Genomic DNA, 17,279 nt, shown 5'->3' on the forward strand with positions numbered 1-17,279 from the left:
ACCCGTATATGCCAAATCTCTATTTTGTGTGTTTTTGTAAGGGTTTTGAAGCTTTTGTTCAGTGGACCACACACCGCTGTGAAACATGTTGTATCACATGGAGAATTCATCCTGACCTGGACACCATCTGACAGTGAATATGAAGAAAACCATCCCATCTGCTTCGTAGTCCAGGCAGAGTTAAAGTCAGATGGTTTAAACATTTTCGCACCACCATTTTTATGGATATATGTTGTACTGTTTCATTTTTTAATTACTTTTTTTGGATTTCTTCTCTCAGTACAGCCAAGTATCACTCTGAGCTACGCTGTGTGATTGTGAGCATTCAAATTAGTGAGTAAACTCCAAAAATGTACATTTCCTTCATTGATTTCTGTAACTGTTTATTTTAACATATTTGTGTATTATATTTTCAGGACCAATCACCACTCCTCTGCCAACAACTGTTCTGCCTTCAACCACCCCAGAACAAACAACCACTCTTCTGTTCAGTACGTGAAATATAGAGGAGCTGATGCAGATCATGAATATTGCCAAAGGCCTGTATCATGATGGCAGTTCAAACTCTTATTATTAGCTATTAATTATAACCAGTGGCACAAAGACGGTTAACAATTGTACTTCCTGTCATATTGGGTTTTTTTTGCAACAGAATACATGAGATTCTTTTAGATGTTTGATGTGTTGAAGTAAAATCTCATGTTTGATGTTTGGATTTACCACATCTTTCACTACATTTCTCTGTTATTTAATAGTAAATGAAACAGAAGATCAGGAGAAGGTGCTATATGAGTCCACAGGATCAGGTAAATGTGATTATTTTTCATATCTTGAAAGTGTGTAGCTGTCATGGAAATATTGTTTGAGCTTAAAAGCAGCTTAAAGATTGTCAGCTTTTATGTTTATCCTTCTTCTACATACAGGTGACGACAGCATGGGCGCTGGCAAAGTTGTTGGTATTGTGTTTGGTGTTGGAGCCGTCGCAGCCATTGTTGGCGTTGCCTTGTGGGCTTTGAATCGAAGTTCTCCTGTGCTCTGTGAGTCACAACATTTGCTACTTTTCCAAACTTTTTAAAAGGATTTTCTGATGATACACATTATTTAAGGCTGTGGTTCACCTGTCTTTTTGGTTTGTTTTTGAATTTTACAGAAAAAAGTTGGAGCTTTGGATGAAGATGGGAAAAACAAACCTGTAGAATCTGGATATCACTGGTCTTCTAGCTACTTTCAGCTGCTCGCTTCTTGTGTCCCAATCCAATTTCTACAAATGTAAAAGTTATATAATGCAGATCTGCATTTTACTGTCAAAGCCTCACATAAATGGTCAATGAACTGTTTTGAGTCTTTGGCTCCATCTGTTGGTGAAATGATGTCATTAATGTACAAGGTTGTTCATTAAAGCTACAGGCAGACTCCCCCAGATGCTGGTGACTCTGTTTTATCAGAGAAAAAATTAAATACTGGCAAAAGGAAATATCTACAGAGACAATATGTGAAAGTAAAACGTCGTGCATCAGAGCTAAAAACCTCAAAAAATATGAAAATATTCAACCAATATGGTACAAAATGTAGTGTTGCAAGAGGGCGGGTATTTCTCACCACTGAGGTTTTTTTGTTAGTCGATCTTCGCTGAGGACATTTTTATGTTGGACATTCTAAACCATAATCCTAATCCCAAATTGGCTCACAGTTGTTAAAAAAATAAACAATAAAAAAATTATTTTATTTACGATAGAAGATACCAGCTCTCCCTCCACTCACGCCCAATTGATTGCAGCAATGGCCAGCCCTCCCAGCCCTCCCAGCCCTCCCAGAGCCTGGTTCTGCTGGAGGTTTCTTCCTGTTAAAAACATGTTTTTCTTTCCACTTTCACCAAGTGCTTGCTCATAAGGGGTCATCTGATTGTTGGGGTTTCTCTGTATTATTGTAGGGTCTCTACCTTACACACCTTGAGGCACCTGTTCTTGTGATGTTGTATAAATAAAAATGAATTGAACTGAACAGAATACCAGATCATATTAGATGCTTGAAATGAGGAAATGTACCATTTCATGTTGGCCTTAACAAGATCTTTCTATTTCCTGAGTGAACTTCTTTGTCATTTTTTGGATTTGTTATCTGTATCTCTTTAAAAAAAAATACACAGATAATTTTGGAATTATTTAATTCACTGTCATCATTAATTCTTCCTGACAAATTGTCTATCATTAACTTTTCTGGGCAGTCCAGACTCTTTACAAGTCATATATATGCTCAAAAAAATGAAACGGATACTTTGAAATGATTACTTTGGTTTAAGAGCCTCATTTCCTCTAGCTCAAGAAACATTTTGCTCACTGATGTATTCTTTGGATACTTTGGTGCAGCTGTCATTGATTCTCAGCTGATTAACACATTTACATGTTATGGCAACATTGATGTCTGTCGGTATCCTAACACTCACAGTAGTCCCTGTTGAACTGTTATCAACAGGAGCTTTTCATTTATTAACTCCTTGACTGCATTTTATGACAATGACCTTTGAACCTATGTTATTGGTTTCCTTATTTATTCAGTGTTCAGTGCACCAAACCTTTTCCACCAGAGAGGGAATTTCTGTGCACATTTTAACTCATTCTCTGATTCTCATTTCATAGTGTTGCCTTTAGTGACACTGAGTTTGACACATCTGTGGTAGATTACACACTGACAATGTTAATATTTGGGTTCTTCAACTAAAAACTACCTCAGTACTGAGGTCAGCATGTACTGATCAGACCAGATATTTATCAACTGGTTATTTTCACTGCCTGGCAACATGAGAGCAAGTTTGTACATGATCATACATGGACATGTCTGTATGTGTCTGCTCACAATGGAGACACTGTAAGTATGATAAATAAAGACACACCTATGCCAACAGCTAAAGGTTCTAGCATTTATATCAAAGCCAAACATGCAGGAATGCTGCCAGCAAGTTGTACCATAAGTATCAATTATATGAGGGATTGTTCTGCAGATAGAGCAGCATTTTTTATTCTTGGAGCTCTTTGGAGCAGAGCAAACGTTTTCTAGTTAACATACAATTGGATAGTTTTGTCTGTCATTTTCCAGTCTAGGGACTGCCCGCCCCCCTCAGAGGTCTGCAGTTAAAAGGCTAAAAAGTATCCTAAGTAAAGCAGTCTAAGTTCATCATACTATGTTTTAATGTAGGTGACTATAAAAGTGATGACTAGAGAACTAAAGTTATTTCCATTGGTCCTCATTTCATACAATGTGAAGCCAATTCTGTTCTGGTGCCTTTTGAAGACCAACCCACATTTTAACAAATTCCAGAGCTAAATATTACAAAGCATGTCTTCCAGATGTTGGAGAAATTTAAATAGGAAAGAGATCGTGGCAGACAGAATATGTGGGCAGATGTGAGTCACTGCTGAAATTCTTGTGCCAGGTCCTCCAATAGCCACTGACATCTGTGGCTCCAGTTTGGTGTCCAGCATTTCCTTGGTACTAAAATGTTGCAGCTGTTTTTGAAAAAGGGAAAAGCTTGTTTCCCCCAACTTAAACATTTGAAAAACATTAGGCCAACTCTGACAACTGTGCTATTTACAATATAAATAGCACAGTTAAGTCAATTTCCTGCTGCTTTTCAATTTTGTTTTGTTTTGCACCATCTTTGGGAAAATGATGCCTACTGGCTCCTTTTTTTCTGGTGTTAAGTTGGACATTTATCATGGGAGTCTGTGCAAGGAACTTAAGATCTCATTACCTTTCAAATGGTTGCTTTATAGAACTAGTTTGGTGACCACTTACAGTCAGCTGGCAGCTTCAAAATCCACCATATCACCTGTATAATCACCTCACAATGGAAAACATTACACACTCAATCTTTGTCAGCTACACTTAATTGTAGTCTGATGTGCTGCTGAGCCATTATTGGCACTTTAGTGATGACTTTATTTTCCATTCCCAGAGGTTCCCACTGGGTTGCACCACTGCCAAAGGAGAGCCTAACTGTGACAGAGCAGTGGCTGAGACAAAACTGCATCATTTTAGACCCAGGCAAGTGAAAATGGCCTGAAAATCCAGAATCCATTATCTGCATACAAATGAAATGGAATGTCTTACATAAAGATAGAAAAAGTACTTTAGGACCTATAAGTAATGTGTAGTTGCTGTTTAACATAGTAGTTCACACTGAATCAGACTGCATGATTTAAGAGTAAATCTGCACATAATCACAGCACTATTGTGGGAATAATTAAAGCTTGTAAAAGTGGGTGAGTCAGCTTCCTGCAGTGCCAGAATGTTTGGATGGTGGTAGCAGTTGGCACACCCTTCTGCTTCCTTCTCACGCTCATGAATGGCAGAAGCCACATATCATATTTCCACTGCTACTTTGTCAAAAACAAGAGAGTGGGAGAGAAAGAGATGTGGACTTTAAAGGTGGGGCTCCTCAATACAAAATCAGATTGATTAGAGCAAAAAGTTAGTTAACTCTAAGTAAACAGGATCAAGAGAAAAGTCATGCTTGTATGATGAAGCCTTGACTGAACAGACAGCCTCTGTTTGTCTGCTCTCAGTTTACAGCCTAACTGTGTCATAGTTATAGTTGTAAAGGGAGGAGACAAAAGTAGGAGGAGTACTGGGAGAAACACACGTTGTTTGTTTCATTTCAGAGCCATACATTACTGGGTCAAGGACTTTATTTTACCCTATTTTAAACTTTATTTTAGGGCTGCACAGTTTGACTGATCACAACTATGGATATAAACATGCTGCTCCTTTTTCTACTGCTGCTGCTCTTTGGTTCTCAGGCTAACCATTTCTTTGGGACAGTGATGACTTTTACCCCCAAAGACAAGACACATAATGGCTCCCTCACGGTAGGTGTACCTATAACATTAATGCCAGGACTCTTTATTTTAGTCTGAAACAGGGGCTCAGATTTTTACTTATTACTTAAGGGGGATTGAATTAAAGGCAAGCACTTCTCTGCTGTGCACAACACAGTGTGAACCCACAGTGCAATCCTTACTGCACTCTCTAAGCCAAGGATTTGATATGTTGTTGGCATTGCTGTTGTTAATTATTATTCACTGACATTTCAAAAGGCTCCTAAAAGCACTGACTTTATTTGAACAGTGCATGGCCTCTTTATAATATCACAACAGGTGTTATTGTTACAATATTACAGGTGGTCTTTCACTACAAGCTGAGCTTTCGCTCATGCACCGATCAAGACACGTGGAGCTGTGTCAGCGGTGACTGTGGTAGTGAGAGTGTGGAGCTGAGCATTGTGGATGAGGAGGACAAAGAGTGGTGTCAGAGGGAAGGAGTCATGACTCGGGAGGTTTCCAGCAATGCTGTGTTTCAGCTACGGTCAGTAACACATCAGATAAAAAAAGAAATGTTTAATCCTCTCAGGTCTAAATTATCATAGATGATAACTCCAAACCAGCACCTAATCCTAATTTGAGGCAATCCGATTATGTAACAGAGCTACTGTCATCTCCTCCCGCATTTGCAATGGGCTGCCACACTATTACAGGTAGCACTGCATATTTGATTTTGATTTAATGCCAGATGTCCTGCCAGACACAACACAAAAGGAATTTCTATGTTCTCTCTAGTCTTGCCAATCAGCGTAAGAATTATAGTTAACAAACATTAAAAACCAAAAACAACAATTAACAATGCATCAAATGTCACGTACCTCCTTGCACGTTTGTCCAAAACACACACGTGCATCACACCTTAATATATGTGAACCCTTTTTCATTCAGTGTAGTCTTACCTGACTTGTCTTACCTAAAACATCATCAAAACCTGATTGCCTGCTATTTCGCAAAGATCTATTTACATACATCAATCTGTATGTACAAGATTTTCAGTAAACTTGACCTCTGACCTAGACAGACCTATTGTTAAAAAGTCCTCCGTCCAGGGCATGCGTTACCTGCATGGGAGGAGCATGATTCCCCCAGGGGCCAGCAGCCAATCAGAGTGCTCACCCGTTCTCTCCTTGCTGTGGCAATTAAAAGTGTAGTCGGAGAGTAACGCTGCTGCAGGCAAGTTGTGGACTTGAGTTGAATCGGACTAAGGCGGGCAAGAGTGCGTTCATAGAACCAGTAAGTCACGTTGGGAATGTATGTTATTTCTGTTACTGTTAATGTACCAATGTAGACATCTGTTACTATTGCTGTAGGAATAAGTAAGTAGTAGCCTGGCTCCACAGGATATTCCTCGTTTCTAAGTTGTTTCAGTTATTGTGGGGAGTTAATGTTCCCAAAGATTTTACCTGATGGAGTTACTAAGTTAGCATACGAATCAGTTCTTGTTTATAAAGCCGCATACACATGGCGGCCTTTGACTGAGTGATTGTGTCCACTAGAGGGTGGTGTTGACCCACAAATGAAAGAATTGGCCTAAATTGATTATGATTCTGTGTTTATGCCATCCTGTTATGTTATTACTCTAAGCTCTGTTTCTGGTATCGGGATCTGCCCTTTTGTAATCTGGTATGTTGTTCTCTGTAATACGGAGGTATGAGAAATGATAGACAAGCAAGAGAGATGTTTATGTTATTTCTTATTTGTATTAATTACAGAACCACATCCTTACTTGCCAGCGAGAGTGTGTGTTCGATGTGGGCTCGTGGCAAATAAAGTTCTTCCACTCTGACATCATTTCTGTCTCTGACCGGACGTTATTACCAGGGAACAGTACCGAATCACGTCTCAGAGATAGTGGTCCAGGGCGTCCGCTATAACACCTATGCTCCACCAGGAGGAAAATTGATTGATTTTGACCTCTGACCTTGACCTTGAGTTGATAATTGCAATCATTTGAGACGCCTACACTGTAAAATCTAATTAGTTCCCAGAACTCAAAAAAAATTATGGAAACTCGTTGCCTCAAAAAAATTGAGTAAAGCTTAGCTAAAAATAGTTAAATTAGGACAGCTTATTTATTTTGAGTACTCTGTACAAGCTCATTTGTTCCCAGAACTAAAAAAAATTGGATCAAGTTTACTTAAGATGACCAAGTTAGGGCAACTTACTCATTTTGAGTACACTGTACAGCCGTGTCAGTTCCCAGAACTCAAAAAAATTGAGGAAACTCGTTGCCTCAAAAAAACTAAGTAAAGCTTACTTGAGATGACTGTTAGGACAACTTATACATTGCAAGTCTGCAGTATTAAGAATAACTTGATATTTCTGACTGTACAATACTAATTGTTTACCTACTGACAAACATTTCAAGTTCAACTAAATGAAAAAACAATTTGTGGTAACCTGAATATGATTAAAAATAATTAACAACACTTTTTGTAATGATGTTAAAATCAGCCCAACTTTTATTTTCAAACACAACAAAGTACAACAGCCAACATACTGGACACTGTTCTGCTGAACAACAAACAATTATATTGCCATCACTGTTATAATCTTACAATGAAACAAAGTCTCAGATGTAATTATCCTGAAAATAAGTTTAGGTCTACCACAGTTTGTTTTGTACTTACATTACTTACATAATCAAAATAAAATATTTATTGTTCTGTCACAAGTGCAGTCTCTAATTTAAACAACACATTTGTTTTCCATTCCAACACATGAGCTGGAATGTTGTATTATTTTAAGGATGCTTGTTTCCAGTCCAGGCATTACTGCCTGAATGACTGTCATGGATCGAGGTGATCCAAATGTAGGTGCAGAAGAAAGTTTTTAACTTCCCTTAAGTACAGTGGCAGTGGATGTGGGTTGGAGATGCAATGAGCTTGAACCTGCAGGCGACCATCTTCACTGACCACACCATCTGTGACGGAGGACTCATCCCTCCTGGTGTCCTGCAAGCAAACAATCATATTTTTGGAACATGAACTTAATTGCTTTCTTAAAACATTTTTTTCTGCATTTGGTATAAAACAGACTCCAATTTAGACGATCTCAGGCTCCCTCCCCACCGGAGAGGTGACATTCAATGTTCCAATTGTCAGTCTGGATAGCCCTGACCACCACCCAACACACAATAATGTCATGAAAGCATCATTTTAAAAAGGGCTATGCAAACATGGCCAATAACTTTCATTCTAATGATGTGCAAAATGATTTTGGGCACAAAACAAATTTTGCTGTTAGAAAACTTGCAGACTTGACTATATACAGTGTAGACCCTCTAAACTAAGTTTGGGGGATGTGATCTTTCAAGAAACGCAGACCAAACTGTTGTTGTTTGTTTACTTACACAGCATGTCTTGTAGAATTAACTGTGGTCACCAGCAACAGCATAGTGCAGTCATATCTCAAGTCTAATAACAGAAGACAGGAAAAGATCAGTAAAGAAACAACTTCCCCAAACCAAAGCACAAATAAAACAATAAACAGGCTGATCTAAAGTATGATTAAAGTTCAGCCTGATTAATATAAATGTCACTGACAGTTGCTAATATATTGGAAAACCAAAACACTTACTGATGTCTTTCTGTCCAACAGCAGGAGTGCTGGTCCCGAGCCTCAAAGACAGTAAGAAGCAAGCAGAGGGAGAAAAAACAGAACATTGATTTGATCCTTAATGGCTGTGCAATCATTGTAACATAGAGTTTGCTTATGTTGTTAAATAAAGGCTAGATTTGACATTAAAAGACAGGTCCTTTATTCATAGGAGTCAAAAATGTTGCCACTGTTGATAATTTGGAGAAGAGGAAACTAGAACGTTATATTACACTGTCAGAAGTATCAGGTGGAGCAAAGACAACTGACCCAAAATGATTTACTCCAAAAGAACTCAAGAAGTTAAAGTTATCAGTCCTTTTCCCATTTTTTAAAAGAGTAAATTGTTTGAGAGAATCTGATAGTTTGTTTTTTCTTTTCTTTTTCTTTTTTCTTTTTTGGAGCGACGTTCCTATTCAATTCCTATTCCTATTCAACGTGCAATTCTTCTTCTGACGAAGTTGTGTTTTTGTATTTTCCTACTCAGTTGTATATAGTATTTGTATTTCTATTTTATTCTATTGTATATATTATTCTATTCTACTTTATTCTATTGTATATAGTATTTTATTCTATTTTATTGTATTTTATTGCATTCCAGTGTTTTCTAATTTCTGCTACATAACTTTGCACTTTTGCTGTAACAAAACAAATTTCCCACCTGTGGGACTAATAAAGGCCATCTTATCTTACTCCATACCAGTTGGTGGCGGTAATGCAACAAGAAGATCATTGATAATTGATGCAGCGCCACTTCCGGGTCAAAGATTGTTTTTCCTCCTTTCACGGTCAGGCATGTTCCCCGATAAACAGCTCTGACAATGAATTGGAACCGTTTAACTTTGCTTCTGCTACATTTCCTTAAAGGTTTGCTTGTTGGAGATGTCATTGCGACTGATTCAGAGCCAGGTGAACTTAATTTGATTCTTTCTATAAAGGTTGAGTGATAGTAGAGTGAGCACATACCTTCTGACGGTCTTACGGCTTCTCGTAGCATAGCTTTTAGCTTAACTACGAGAAGCATGACACAGCTAAAGTGGATCCAGCAGGGGCTAACTTTGGTGCTAACGTATCAACATGAAGATATCTCTTCGGGTGCTGTCTTACAACTGCCGTAGCTAACGACACTTACATTATATATGTTGTGGGTGATTTCAGTGCTGATCTTTCAGACAGCAATTCTTGGTTTTCTAACCATTAACCCATTTTTGTGAAGATGATAAGTTTATCCTTTCTACCAAAGTGTTACTTACTACGGATAAGGACACATAAGTGAAGCCTGGCATAGTACACCATGTATCTGTACAGCTGATGGACATGCATATTTAGAAAACATGACTATTAAGTATGAGGTAACTGATTCAGACCGTATACCTTTTGGTTTTACTGTGAATGTGGATCAAATGCCAGCAACAACTGGAAATAATATTGCTACCAGTGTAAAATTAGACTGGTCAGCATTTAGTGAACACGACTTCTTAGCTTATTATACTAATGAGTGGGGTTGGGTATTGTCAGTGATTTCTAGAATTTATTCGATTTGAATTGGGGGAAATTGTGCCTCAGACAGTCAGAAATATTATAATTCTGATCATTTAAAAGTATATATCCATATTTTTATATCTATAAAAAGAAAGCTGACACTTGAGACTTCATCAGAGGTGTAATCATTTGTTTTTTCCAAGCCTTTGGAACTGAGGATAAAACACAGAAAAACATGAAGGAGATTTTCGTGGACTGGGTTTTTATAGCAGATAACCTTAAAATATTCTGCAGTAGAACAAAAACTGAAGACAACCATGAATCAACATATGAACATTACCTGATGCTGCTGAAGTGAAGCAGAACAGTTATAGAGGTTTTATTAGAGACACAGCCAAGGATTTTGCAATTTTGCTTAATTTTAGAAAGATTAAATTTCTGCAGTATTGAACAGCAGAAATGAGGCTTTCTTGTTGGAAGTCAGTTAAATTTTTAAAAAAAAACAGCGGCTGACAGCGCTGTACGTAATGGTAGACTTGTGCAAAATAAGACAGCGAATAATGCAGAAAACAGAGATTTTTAGATGGGAAACTGTTCTTGAAGTACACTGAGAGAGAGCTGTGCAGGAAGTGTGATTTTTATCGTGATCGAAGCAAAACAGCAAAAGATTGTTTATGTTTGTTGCTGCTGGTTCAGTCAAATTTGGTTGGAGAGAGAAAAAAACGCAGTCGATTCAGGATTTTAATGAATCGATATCACGTTATCCTAGCTAGAATCGATTTTAATCAAAAAATCGATAATCAAAACTCACCCCTACTAAAGAGCAACAACTATTTGCCCAAAGAAGCTATTTTGTGCAAGGATGTCAACTGTAAGAATGTTGTCCATAAACAAACTCCACTCCGTGTATCATTATATAGTGGCTGCTCTGTTTATCAAACAGTTTACCACTTACAATGTAGGCATAAGAACCCTAACATCAGACCTAGCTGGAACAAACATGTAGCCATGTACCAGGATGAAGCTTGTGGAGTTTATAAATGCTAGGCGATGGAAGACCCAAGTAAGGCCCAGAATTTGAACAGAAAAAAATGTGCGAATGCCAGATACGCTGTAAATACACTGTTTATTTTATAAGTAAGAATGAACAACCAAGAGCGGATTCTTTGGTTAGGAAAATGCTGTGTAATAACTCAGTTCAATTTATTTATACAGCACCAAATCTTTATGGCGACTGTTGTTGTGATTTTAATGGTAATGATAGGAAGGGATGCTGCTGTTTTGGAAGCTACAGAAATGTTTTTTCCCTCAGTCTGAGCTCACGCTCTCTGCAATGGCAGTGTTTCTGTTTGAAACTGGGGGCTATGTGGGTTTAATATCATCATAATTTATATCCACATGCTGCTCCTACATATGTTTCTGTTGCAGGCCTGTTTTTAGTCACAAATGTGTGAGAAACACTTGTGCTTACATGGTGACTTAAAGCACCAACATAGCCTCCGCAGTGGTTGCTTTGCTCACTGGTGCCCTATCATCACACAGATGCAGCCATTTACACCTGTGATGTAATGCGCCAAGTTGCAAAAATAAAGAGGTGCATGACTGACCGATGCGCCACAAAGACTGTGGGTCACAATCCATTTCACATTTTTTAATACTTTAAGCACTTATTTCTTTAACCCAGCTACACAGAATTACATCTGTGTAAGTTTTTGAGAACAGGGCTCCATGGTGTAAATTAGCCTATATATGTTTAGTGTTTCCTGTCCTCTTTAAATTAGGCAGCTTGCAGAACGTTGACTGCCGTCGTTCCACTTTCTATTGCAGTGATGACGTCTAGCACGCACCAGTGAATCTAAAGGTGCACGTTGGGTGTACTAGGCCATTTTATTTCAAGGCTTTTATAACATTTTTTTAAAGTGAAATAATATGAAGTATTATATTTATACAACTTGATTGATTTTTGAAAACATAAAAATAAAAGCCGATAAATAATGTACATGGGTCAATTATTATTATTGTTATTACCATTCATTCTCAGCATCTACACCATCGTAACATCTTGTTTTCAGCACAACAAAATTTAGCATCAAAGCGCAGGGCAAACTTTAGAATTATTGACATCCATGTATATTATATACATCATATAACCCACACCACTTACAACTTTAAAGGCTTGCAGACAACTCACTCATTCACTAGCACACTTAAACATGCAGACACACATGCACGAAGAACACACACACTTAAACCCACACTACCTCCAACTCATCCAGGAGACCCTTATTCAAATTCCATCTTCACCTTTTTTATTTGACCCTTGACTGTACTTTAGAATATTTAACATGATGTGTAAATACAATGAAAATATTTAGCTTTCTTTATCTTTGACATCAGCCCTAAATTGAACATACTTCTGCTTGTTTTATCTCGCAAATGAAGGCTGTCAGAGGTTATGACTCCATTATGAGGGTCAAGTTACTAACTATCTTCAGTTTTGTATTTTGCTGATGACTGTATTAAGGCTAATTACAATGATCTATTTTCACATTTTTATCTTTATTTTTCAGACTCATTCTCCTTGAAGTGTCCAAAAACCATCGAAGCAGAAATTGGTGACACAGTGATTCTGCCGTGCTTCACTGATCCTCAAACCAATGTCATTAGAGTGGAGTGGATGGTAAATGGGACAACTGAGGTCCATGTGCACAGACAAGGAGAAGATTATCTTGATTACCAAGCAAATATCTACAATGGAAAAACATCTGTTTTTAAACAGCAACTACCAAAAGGGAACTCTTCACTGCAACTGGTGGTTTCTCAGTCTCATTTCGGGACATACAGTTGCTCTGTACTTACATCAAAGAAAACAGAAGACAGTTGTGATATAAATCTCAAGCGTAAGTACACTGAGGCTAGTGGCATTCCATATCATAAGCTAATTTGCCTAAAATATGTACAATTCCATCAGAAGTGATAAATGGCAGCATAAATAATTAATTTAATGGTAATAGTAGATAAACTAACATATAATGCTTTTCTAGTCGTATTAATTATTCAACTTTTTTTTTTTAATGTTAGATATATTTTGTGAATGGGTCTCTCTCTGTGTTAACCCTGTGATAGACTGGCGAGGGTGTACCCCCCTCTATAACAGCCTGGATAGGCTCCCAGTTCTACGCATGAAATCTTAAGAAGTTATTCAAATAATTGGCTTTGTTGAAATAATGGAAAAGTTACAAACAGGCTTGTAATCAGCAATAAAACAAAGGGAGATTGGACGAGTTAGTAACTGGTTAAAGAAACATTTATTTGCAGAACCAAATGTAAACGTGTCAGCAGTGTAAAATGTGGTTGTGATAAAGTCTGTAGAAAGCAAAAACACATGCTGTAGCTTAGCTGATCTAGTCTAGGAAGCTAGTGTCTAAATCAGGGTAGTGAGCAAAAAAAGAACTGAGGACTCGCTGCAGAAAGGGAGCTTTTATGGCCAATCATCAAAGGTTGATTGTGTTCATCTGGACGTAGCGTTTTCAGCGGGAGAACCGTTTCATTACTCATCCAAGTGACTTCTTGAGTCTCAGCTGACTGCATTTTCCCCAACCTTATGAACAGAACATTTGCAGAACAAGTGAAACTAGCACCACTGAGGGAACAATGGGCTGGGAGGTCTGGTCCTTTATCAATATCTCTTTCACGCATAGTGGTCACTACAGTGGACAGCTATTCAAAGGCTGTTTTCTTGTACTTTTGTCAGTGTTGATGGCATACTTGCACATAAACTACTACACTGGACACTGATGTGTATTCGTTTGTCAAATTCATAAGTCAAAATGTATGATGTCCACCTAAGTGGACATGTAAAAAAAACTCTGTAAAAAGTACATGTTTTAAAAAAACAAGTTAAAAAAAATCTTTTTTTCATGCCTAAAGATGAATAAAAATACTTAGGAAAAACATCCTGATTGAGGCTGTCATAATTCATGCACGAAAAGGTTAATATGCAAATTCTCATGTCCATTGATCAACAACCACTGATCAAAGCCAATTACTGTTACTGTAACAGTTACAGTGTTACTGTTTAAGCTCAAATTAGTTTGATGTTTAAAGGCTCGCAGTGACCTGAGATACTTCCCCCCCGAATGTCTTAAATCATTGGTACCGAGCCTGTTTCAAACATAAGGAGTAGAAAGTACAGATATTTTTAAAATGAGACCTGAAACAGATGCCTGAATATTCTTCTTACAGTGATGTAATAAGTGTTTGCCCACTCTTAAATGTTTCAGATCAGATTAAACATGAGATATTATACAAAGATAACACAAGTAAACACAAAATGCTTTGTAATGGAGTTCATTATGAAGAGGACATGAAACACTGAACTTATAAAAGCTAATTTACGCTGCTTTCAAAAGCTGAGATGTTTCACTGTCTGTGGAGCTGAATTTAAGAAAAATGTTGAAAGTTAAACATTTAAAAACATGTATAGTGCCATCTTCTGTTGGTACAGGACGGCACGTCACCAGGTTGGTTTGTCAGTAGACTTACATTCGTTTATGTTAGCTAAATATTAACAGAACCAATAACTCAAAGGAAAAACGAGCTTAAGTGGATCACTTTTGTGCTGCCCCTGGCTGTAACAATTACATCCTGACATCCATCAGCATGTCTGCAGGAAAAGTAAAAACAAAAACACATTTGTGCTTTTCTTTTACTCACTTCTTAAATTAAGTAATAATTTAGTGGTGATGTGGAGGGGTGGCGGCTTCAAAAGGTGTGCCATCTCTCTGAAGTGTCCGGGCTTTCATATTTATTTTTCCCCTTCACACACATTGACCTACTTTCCCTGCAGACCTGCTGATAGGATTCCCGATCGTGCCTCTGTGAGAAACATGTTTGTGGTATGTATGTAGTGGGCTGTTGTGTTGTAAATTGTCTGGATGTGCTTGTGAACTGAGAGATTTTATTATTATATGTTTTTCATTGCACAAAGTAGCACTGATCGCATCAGCTGATTGCGCTGCTCTGTACACCCGTTTTTAGTTGCAAATGTGGGCAAAATGCTCGTTTTCGCATTTCTGTGGTGACAAAGGTGCGTTACAAAGCGATGCCTTAAACGAAGCGTCAGAGCAAAGTATTTGTGTCCAACATTTTTTATAATCAAATTACTAGAAATACTCAATGAATTGTTGCAGCCCTAATCTGGATCCAAGATCCTGAGTATACATCAATGTTGCCTTTTACCCTCAGCTGTAAACGGCTGAAGGGTGAAAGGCTTGTAGCCAGTAAATGTGATGTAGGATTATAAAATTAATGCCATAGGTGCATTTACAAAAAATCTCGGACAAGCTTGAATTTTAGTGACCTTGCGTCAAGGTCAACTCAAGAAGGATGTCACTTAGGATTTTCAAATTAAGAGCATTTGTGTATCTACTAGGAGGCTGCAGTAGCACTGGCAGCTCAGAGTGTTTTTAACATAAGTAACACTGTGAGCTATATTCTCTGGATTAATCATATTTCTCCTACCTGTCATACTTTCAGCAGTCAGTGGAAAAGGACCAAGCCCATCTCCGAACAGTAAGTTACTATCATTTGTTTTATATTTCAGCAATAATATTATATAGCAAGTAGAAATTATCCTATGGAAGGGCCTAGAAATTCCCAAGATATTATACAATGAAAATGGAAAAAAAGAAAGGACATTAAAGAGTGAGTGCTGCTGTCCAACAGGGAAATGATGGTAGAGAAAGAAAACCATACAGCCTCTGTGGTCAGTAATAATTGCTTGGCGTAAAGAAATTTGGTAAACTATTAGTTTCATTGATCTATGTACTTTGGCCAGTACATTAGCACAGCAGTCCCCAACCTTTTTTGCACCACGGTTTAACGTCAGACAATATTTTCACAGACCGGCCTTTAAGGTGTCATGGATAAATACAACAAAGAAAAATGATACGACCGAGACATAAACTGTGGTATTTTGTAAATATAATAATAAACGCAAATTCACTGTGTAATTGTGTAACTTTATTAGCAACATCCTCCTGAAATGCGCCAACAACATTGAGAGTAACATCCTCCTCTCTGCCCCTTAATGCTCTCTGGTTGCTATGGTAACGAGTGAATATTTCTTTCAAAATAAGACACAACTACAACACAGGAAAAGACCCAGGGAAACTGAGTTAATGATAAAAACCCTGAAAACCATAAATTTCACACCTGAGCCTCAACACTCGCGGCCCGGTACTGGTCCGTGTCCCGGGGATTGGGGGCCGCTGCATTAGCATATTAACAGTGTGTGTCATCTTAATGTTTATGTTTCAAACTGGTTAACAACCAAAAGCTATCACCAGAATAAGGAAAAGAATTAGATAAAGAAATAATTACTATGCCTTCATGTAGTTGCATCAGTGCAGTACGCAAAATCATTCTCACCAATGGACACAGCTCTCAGATAGTAAAGCAATGACAGAATAAATATGATTATGAAGCATCATTCTGTGTGAATGCAGACTGTCAGGCTGCGTTCACACAGAATGACACCATATTATGAATTAAGCAGCATGGTTGCACATTGGTTAGCACTGTTGCGTCACAGCAGGTCCTGAGTTTAAAGTTGGTGGGCTTCCTCCCAAAGACACTCGCTTAGTGGGGTTAGGTTAACTGCAAATTCTAAATTCCCATTTAGTCAAATAAGTCTCTCTCTGTGTTAACCGTGCGATAGACTGGCGAGGGTGTACCCCCCTCTATAACATCCTGGATAGGCTCCCAGTTCTATGCATGAAATCTGAAGAAGTTATTCAAATAATTGGCTTTGTTGAAACAATGGAAATGTTACAAACAGGCTTGTAATCAGCAATAAAACAAAGGGAGATTGGACGAGGTAGTAACTGGTAAAGAAACATTTATTTGCAGAATCAAATGCAAACATGTGTCAGCAGTGTAAAATGTGGTTATGATTAAGTCTGTAGAAAGCAAAAACACATGCTGTAGCCTAGCTGATCTAGTCTAGGAAGCTAGTGTCTAAATCAGGGTAGTGAGCAAAAAAAGAACTGAGGACTCGCTGCAGAAAGGGAGCTTTTATGGCCAATCACCAAAGGTTGATTGTGTTCATCTGGACGTAGCGTTTTCAGCGGGAGAACCGTTTCATTACTCATCCAAGTGACTTCTTGAGTCTCAGCTGACTGCATTTTTCCCAAACCTTATAAACAGAAAATTTGCATAACAAGTGAAACTAGCACCACTGAGGGAACAATGGGCTGGGAGGTCTGGTCCTTTATCAATATCTCTTTCACGCATAGTGGTCACTACAGTGCACAGCTATTC

General features: G+C 38.0%; 1 protein-coding gene and 1 long non-coding RNA gene across 2 annotated transcripts; both read left to right on the forward strand.

Moving 5' to 3' along the window:
• The first annotated feature begins 4,631 nt into the window (after positions 1–4,631).
• LOC100695447 (uncharacterized) lies at positions 4,632–5,534 on the forward strand. Its single transcript, XM_019362899.2, has 3 exons — positions 4,632–4,865; positions 5,177–5,361; positions 5,480–5,534. The coding sequence occupies exons 1-3, from the start codon at positions 4,743–4,745 to the stop codon at positions 5,532–5,534; spliced, it is 363 nt and encodes a 120-aa protein (XP_019218444.1). The 5' UTR covers positions 4,632–4,742.
• A 373-nt stretch (positions 5,535–5,907) lies between these two features.
• On the forward strand, positions 5,908–6,668 carry LOC112843358 (uncharacterized). Its single transcript, XR_003215679.1, has 2 exons — positions 5,908–6,110; positions 6,590–6,668. It is a non-coding gene; the product is annotated as an uncharacterized LOC112843358 (long non-coding RNA).
• Positions 6,669–17,279: the final 10,611 nt, after the last annotated feature.

This window comes from Oreochromis niloticus, linkage group LG3, assembly GCF_001858045.2.
Source record: "Oreochromis niloticus isolate F11D_XX linkage group LG3, O_niloticus_UMD_NMBU, whole genome shotgun sequence".
NCBI classification, from domain to species: Eukaryota; Metazoa; Chordata; class Actinopteri; order Cichliformes; family Cichlidae; genus Oreochromis; species Oreochromis niloticus.

Coding starts and splice junctions, on each gene's coding strand:
- LOC100695447 (XM_019362899.2), top strand. CDS start 4,743: ATGGATATAAACATGCTGCTCCTTTTTCTACTGCTGCTGCTCTTTGGT. Junction 4,866..5,176: donor CACATAATGGCTCCCTCACG/GTAGGTGTACCT, acceptor ACAATATTACAG/GTGGTCTTTCACTACAAGCT. Junction 5,362..5,479: donor AATGCTGTGTTTCAGCTACG/GTCAGTAACACA, acceptor ATTATGTAACAG/AGCTACTGTCATCTCCTCCC.